The sequence below is a fragment of the Cyprinodon variegatus genome, unplaced genomic scaffold, assembly GCF_000732505.1.
Source record: "Cyprinodon variegatus isolate N-32 unplaced genomic scaffold, C_variegatus-1.0 Scaffold296, whole genome shotgun sequence".
NCBI classification, from domain to species: Eukaryota; Metazoa; Chordata; class Actinopteri; order Cyprinodontiformes; family Cyprinodontidae; genus Cyprinodon; species Cyprinodon variegatus.
Genome location: NW_015150749.1, coordinates 850,796 through 857,770, shown reverse-complemented (window position 1 = coordinate 857,770; position 6,975 = coordinate 850,796). Strand labels below are relative to the sequence as shown.

Below are 6,975 nucleotides of genomic sequence, written 5' to 3'. Positions count from 1 at the left end.
CACAATTTTGATTTAATTACTGCTCTAAGTGGGTGCTCTGTCAGCTAAACTCCTGCTCTAGAGTCTCTCTACTCCGGTTAAAATTGATTGATTACTGAATTAGTTGATTTATTTATCTTAATAATTGATTAATCACAATTGATCCGGTTAATTGTTTCAGCCCTAATATATACACTATTAAATCATTAAAACAAAAAACTTTCAAAAACTGATCATCACAACTTTTTCTTGACCAAAGCACCAAAGGGTTTACAATCAAAATACAGTTTATAATATTAATCTGTATTGTTCTAGAAATCATTTTGACTTTGTCTGTACTTGTTCAAAAATAACTATACAAAAGAAAAAAATTTTTTTTCTAATTCCTCGTCCCCCAGTAATAACCAAGAGCCATCTATGCTGCATTATAAAATAACTAACTATAATATCTGATCATGATCATGATCATTAACAACATCATTAAGTTCTGCAGTCATATTAAAATCGATCATATCCTTTGGAGAAAAAACCTCAAGAACTTGTGGTCTACCATATTAAATGTTTTTGTTTTTATCTTAGTCTTTAACAGCCCATTACGAATATCTAAACATGCCCTGAATCTCTTCGGAGTGCCGTTCATCTCCCTGTAGCTTCAGCTGAAATTGGTCAGACCTTAAGAATAATACGATTAAAATTAGCACAAAGGTGTCACAGCTTCACCCAGGCATAGACTGATAATTAATCATAACTTTGCACAGTAATGGAATCCATGATGACCCATTATGTTCAAAGAAATCCCAGGGATCATCACAGCCAATAGGTAGAAATAACATCTTATTTCCTTGAGGTCTGAGGTCATTAGAGCTGTTGAGAGAATAAAGATGAAACATAACAGTGACGGGGTGAGCACTAAAGTGGTTTTAAACAGTAAAAACTGAACAGTTTGTTATTTAGAGACAATCAGATAGTTAGTCAGGGTCAAATGATCACAGAGGGGCCTTTAATAAAGAGCACAGCTCTGAGCCAGACTGATCTTTTTACTGCTTTTCAGTCCAACAGGTACGGCTAATCCCAATTCCACGCTACAGTGCTTATGGTAATGTGCTGGGCCAACACAACAAGGCAGCAATTATCTCTGAGACTAAGAGCACAGTGATTGGAAGGACACCTGCTTTCTGATGAGCTTTTGCTCGAGGGTTTAACACCTACCAAAGAGTGAGGAAAATGGAAGTCTTCAGAACTGCTCTGTGCTCACCTGAAATGTTCGGAGCCATTCTTGGAGACCCGTAGGTGGCTGGATTGAGGTGATTCGTCGTCTTTGTTGCCCCTGACCGTTGGCCGTTCTGATGTGGCCAAAGGTTGTGGGTGTAGCCGGACATGGGACAATTCCTGTTGGGCTGTCGAACACAGACACATAAATCAGCATAGATATAAGACATTTAAAGGAATCGGCACACAAGCAAGAGGCAGACAGGAAACTTGCTTTTAACAATAAAAATTACTGTGGAGGTACTTGAAAAGACTTTACTATAACTTGTTCAAATATTTCAATATCAAATTACTCTGACAGCATAACACAAAACGTACAGCTAGAGATGAATTTAAAGATGCCATTAAAGCTGAAAGCTTTTTCGTTTGCTGGTAATTTGCTTTTAAATTCAAGACAAGGTCTGCTCTGATGGCACATTAATATATTTATTATGTTTATAGGACCAAGAAGGATGCTGGCATAAACGTGCGTTACTGCTTAACAGAATCATTTTAGGAAGGTAGAGAAAATAAATCTGAGTGGAAGAGTTTGTTTTTTATTTGCCTATCTGTGGTGAAATACTTCAAAAGCAACTGGTGTGATTTTGTAATATTACAGCAACATGAGGAACTATCCAGCAGACACTCTTCATACTTTAGGTTCAGCAGACTGGCAGCAAAATGGGAAGCTGGGGTCGATTTCATTATTGATTCATTTTTAATGGCAAAGAAAGCCGAGAGGGAGCCAGTTACATAGCAACATTTACACATAAGTGAATGTGTTGTGTTTGAATTTTAATGTAGCTACATATGAACACATGCATTAAAGATTTAGAGCAAGAGGAACTACTGGGACTGCAGGCTGAATGCTGCAGATACTATCCATCCTCCTGTTTGAGGCAGCATCCTGGGTTCATAGTAGTTGACATTTGTTAATTGGCACTATTACAACACGACACAGACGGGGAACAAAGGCAGGACTTATTGGCCCAAGGAAAAAAAAAACTACTGGAAGGAAGAAGAAGGATCTCAGACTGTACCTTGTATACTCTGGGCCTTTGCAGGGCTTTTTTCCTGAAGGGAAAGTTCGGACCTCTGGGCCAGGGTCCAACTTTCTCTTCATCTGAAGAGAAAAGGAAAGAAATGAAGGAGAACATTAGAAAACACTCCAGTCCCACTGCAGTCAGGAGATGGTTAAAATAATACAAATAAAGAATCACCCACTTCCTTTAAAGAAGGCAGGACTTTAAATTACAGAATGTTTAGCCAAGGTATACACCAAAGACTAATGTGTTTCATTCTGAGTACCAGACCAACACAAGGTAAAGCAAAACTGTGAATTAGAGAGTAAAAGTAATGCTAATAATGTAAATAATAATCGCTTTGTAACGATGCATCGATCCAACAGCCGACGATCCGATGCATTGATACGTCTGTAAGAGTATCGATTCATGTTTTTTTTTTCCTCCGGTCTATTTTTATCCATTTGCTCCTGGACGTTATTCTCCCTCCCATCCTTCTGTATGGGGTTATTATGACATTAAAAATATAGTAGCATAAGAGAAAGGCTCAAATCAAAGCATCTACAAGAGAATGAATAACCCAGCCCTAAATCTAATCTGTAAATAAATAAAAAAAAGTATGCCACGAAATGCCTTACAATTTTGAAAGGAAAGGAAAATATTTTTTCAGTTTCCAGATGGATAAAGCTGGTAAAGACCTACCAAGAAAGTGTGCAGCTATTAGTTCAGTGAAATATGTTTGTGTTCATCTTTTTTTGTTCCAAAAAAAAGCACTGCTTCGTTTTGGTCTATTGCTTGATATCCAAAATAAAATACTTGCAATGTCACAAATACATAAGTAAAAAAAAAAATAATAATAATCTAGAATTTGGCTGCAAAATCAGGCAGAACAGATAAGATCCATTTGTAGATTTAAAGGAGCTCATATTTGTGAAAAAGCAGAGAGTGGGTGTTTTTACAGTTAACTTTGTTTTTCATCCTCAACATGATAACCACAAGAACAGGGATGAGCCATCCCTGGGCAACCAGACATACAATAATATCCAGAGGCAAACCTATTCACACCCAGATTCAAAGGGTACAGCATGTTCGCACACACTAAATAACCACAGACTATGAAAACTCCTCCAAGGAGGGCACACAATGCGTTACAACTCACAAAACAACACGAGCAAGTCCGTTTTTTTATTATATTTCGTCACCTGCCTGCATGAGTGCGCAGCGCTTAGTCCTCAATACCACCTACCCGACCGTGCAAACAAAAGAGGCTGTATAAAGGGCCTGGGCGAGCCAAGTTTCCTTCATTCCATGCCCGCCACTCTCCCTGGCAAGGCTTCTCAACACACATGCGAGTGATCAGCATCTCTTCATCAGCGCGGGGATGAATAAACAAGCAAGATGAATTACTTTGAAGTACTTTCAGTGTCCTGTCACAACAAGATATAAAACGGGACTTTCTGGCCTTGTTGAGGGGATTAGATCTGGTGTAACGGGTCTAATCTGAGGAGCATGGATCTTAGCAGCTCAGATCGAACTTTTCTCTTAGTTTGGTTGGTGATATTTTACATAAAGTTACTGTCTTCTTGGGGAAGCAAATGTTGGTCTAAAGCTATTTGTTTATGTTTTGTTTTCAGTTAAAGAGCCTGTTTGGTTGCAACCTGTGCAGGAAAATCTGCATCTCTGCCAAGGCAGAGTATAATTAGATGACGGCTTATAGAAACCAAATTCAACTCATTTTTTCCCCCTGGAGGCAAACAATGCTCTTTTGATGCAGGTTTATTATTGTATTCTCCACAGGGAAAGAGCAGTGGACATTTGACTCCACGCTGTCTGGCTCTTCAGTGGCATGATTACATGTCTACCTCGAGATGTGCGCTTTTTTTGTTTATCACTATAATTTAGTGAGAGAGAAAGATTGAGCATCTGTTTGTGGTTTCAGCTTCCTGAGCTTACATGGATGTCATGAACAGAACGTCTCATTGTAAAAAAAAATATGTTTTTTCCTCCCTAAAAGTAAAAAATTAGATACAACGGGTTTGATATCGCCAAAGAGTAAGAAAAAAAACCTTGTTTGAATTTTTGACATGTCCTACACATCTCCAACTGAAAAATCCATACTTTAATACTTAAAATATCTGATTGCTAAGACTTTTTCAACCAAAATGTAAACAAATATATATGTGGAAAAGATTATGAAAATATAATTATTATATGCAAATATTTTTGTGAACCTCCTTTTTTTAACTGAGACATGTCTCTCCACTATCTGTGGGCCTTAATATCAAAGAAACTATATTCATGAGGTAGCGGGTATTTAAGGCGGTTAGGAGTCTGTTGAACTGGACATAAATTAGTTGATATGCTGATGATAAACCAAGGGCTCTTGAGCCGTTGCATCCTACCAAACAATGCGTCTAACAAGTCCTTTGGGGTTTTCTGCTAAGATTTCCACTAAAATCAAGAAAAAGACAAACAGAAATGCCTCTGAAAGCTTCCAGGTCTAATATAAACAATGTGAGAGTAGGGTCAGGTGTGTAAACCTATCATGGACTTAATTTTAAGAAGGTGTGATTAGCGTGAAATACAAGACATCTAAAGTAGTTAAGACCGGGTTCTTATACTCAAAGGCCTTGTTCTTAAAGTGGTGATCTCACTGCATTGGAAGTTCAGTAGCCAAGGAGAGTTTGGGTGTGTGTATGAATGCAGAGGGTGTGTTTGTGTGCGGTATTGTTTGGTGTGCATGTATCACAGTGAGACAGGAGAGAGGGGGGGAAAAAAAAATAAAAAATAGGAGCGTACTGGGCGGTTTTGAGGGTATGTTCCTCTGTGTGAGAAAACCTCAGACTCAATGTCGGCAGGGGGAGAAAAAAAGAGGAAAAAGCTTATTTTTTTGTTTCAGCTTAGTGAAAGATAACGAGAGTGAGAGAGCGCAGTGTTTATAAATCACCACCAACCAGTCCTTCGTCTTCCCTCCCCCTCTGGGTTTCCCTTTCTCTATTTGACCAAAAGCTCGACAGATGGATACAAAGAGGGTTAATGATGTTTCTAAGATAGTAATCACTCTAAGGAAAATGTGTACCTTCTAATTAGGGCTGAGAGCAGGTGGAAAAAAAAAAAAAGTCTGTTTAAGCGGTTAATGTAACGGCTTTCCTAAAGAGAGAAATCTTAAAACTATCATTTTCGGGAACCACAATCAACTAAGAAGTACAGCGTGCAACGGATCATTCAACCTCTGCAGCGTAAAACTACTTTCAACATTCAGTGATTTGGGTTTTCCTGTTTCCTTGCTCTCTTGGATTTCAATGCAAATACCATTTTCAAGTCTGATAGATGAAGCCCTTTTAAAAACCAAAATACAAAAAGAAAAGAAAAAAATTAAAATCCGGTATATTTCCAATCAAACAAAGAATTGTATTTAGAAGCACCTCATTTTGATGCATTTAATTAATGGAAGTAACAGTTGTTTTTCTGTCAGTATTTGACCGGCTGATTTATGGTCAGAACTAATCTAGGGATTACCATCTTTGGCTGAGTGACTGGTGTGCCTCTGATTAAATTCTAAAACTAAAATACAAATGATCAAGCACTCTATTCAGATCAAAGCGCAGCATCTTTGAATCTTAGCCGAATCTCCGTTCAAAGGAGCTTTATAATAACACAAGCCAGTCAATATAACACAACAAACATCTTTAAGTAGAATCTACCTCACGCGGTCTGACACAGTGACCCATTATCTGGGTTAGGAGCCTGAGGGCGAGAAGCACAATGTCAGGGAATAGGCTTCTCCGACAGGCAGAGGCGGTCTGATCACATGCACATCTCAAGCAGCCACTTTGGTCAGTGGAAGATAACCAGAGCCGCATAACATCTAATTATGATAAGCCTACCAGGCTGGTTGCGAGCTCCCCATTTCTAACAATTAAAAGTCAAATTTACATAAGGGCAGTGATTTTGTCTGCTATATGCAAGTAGAGAATATGGAGGAAGAGCAACCAGGTGGTTGTAGGAAACAGTTGATGTGCAGGTGCAGAGCTGCTCTCATGAAGGAATCCAGGGAGAACATGTTCATATTTCTATCCTGCTCTTTTTAAATGATCTAAATCAAACCATCATTAAATAATCTCCCTAAACCCAAATTCTAGGTGTTTATTATCCATCACAGGTGAAGTTAAAGTGATTTATTCAAACATGAAGGCCCAGACAATTAAAGGGGCGTCTCTGGGGGTCTGCCACTGCCGTTCATCCTCCGCAGTGACCGCACTATCTGCCCACAGCCGCGCTTCAGAAAAAAACCAACAACAAATGAATGCGGGCGGAGAATACTGGAGCAAATCCCACACTTACTTTGTAGAAAATCATCTTTAAAGTGCCGTAGAACCCCATCCTTGTAATCGGTTTTTTTTTCTCCCTCCTCAGTGACAGTCGGTGAAGTCCAAATGCTTGGAGGGGAGCGAACTCTCAGGTAGATCCGCCTCAGATGCGAACATGCTCGGGCGCGTCACCGGGCTGGCTCGCTGGCGTTAGATCCCCACGGAGAGGACATCCGGAGGAAAGAAACGATCCGATGCGCGGCTTCGACTGAACGGGGAGGAGAGGAAAATGGATGGGCGAACAATGATGATCCCGGAGGCTCGCGCGCTGCGACCGAGCAGCCTCTCCGTTAAGGGGAGTGAACAGATGAGAGAGAGAGAGAGAGAGAGAGAGAGAGAGAGAGAGAGAGAGAGAG

At 39.6% G+C, this 6,975-nt stretch overlaps 1 protein-coding gene across 3 annotated transcripts in view; it reads right to left on the bottom strand.

The window, feature by feature from the left end:
• The window catches only part of fbxw7 (F-box and WD repeat domain containing 7), a 116,660-nt gene that overhangs the window by 23,931 nt on the left and 85,754 nt on the right, over positions 1-6,975 (bottom strand). For 2 of the 3 annotated variants that reach the window (XM_015383876.1, XM_015383877.1), the window contains 2 exons: positions 2,268-2,350; positions 1,235-1,376 (listed from right to left, as the gene is read on the bottom strand). In XM_015383876.1, the coding sequence (XP_015239362.1) occupies positions 1,235-1,376; positions 2,268-2,350 (225 nt within the window). Of the gene's footprint in view, positions 1-1,234; positions 1,377-2,267; positions 2,351-6,593; positions 6,917-6,975 lie in introns of those variants that run through there. The other variant, XM_015383878.1, reaches the window with a different exon arrangement.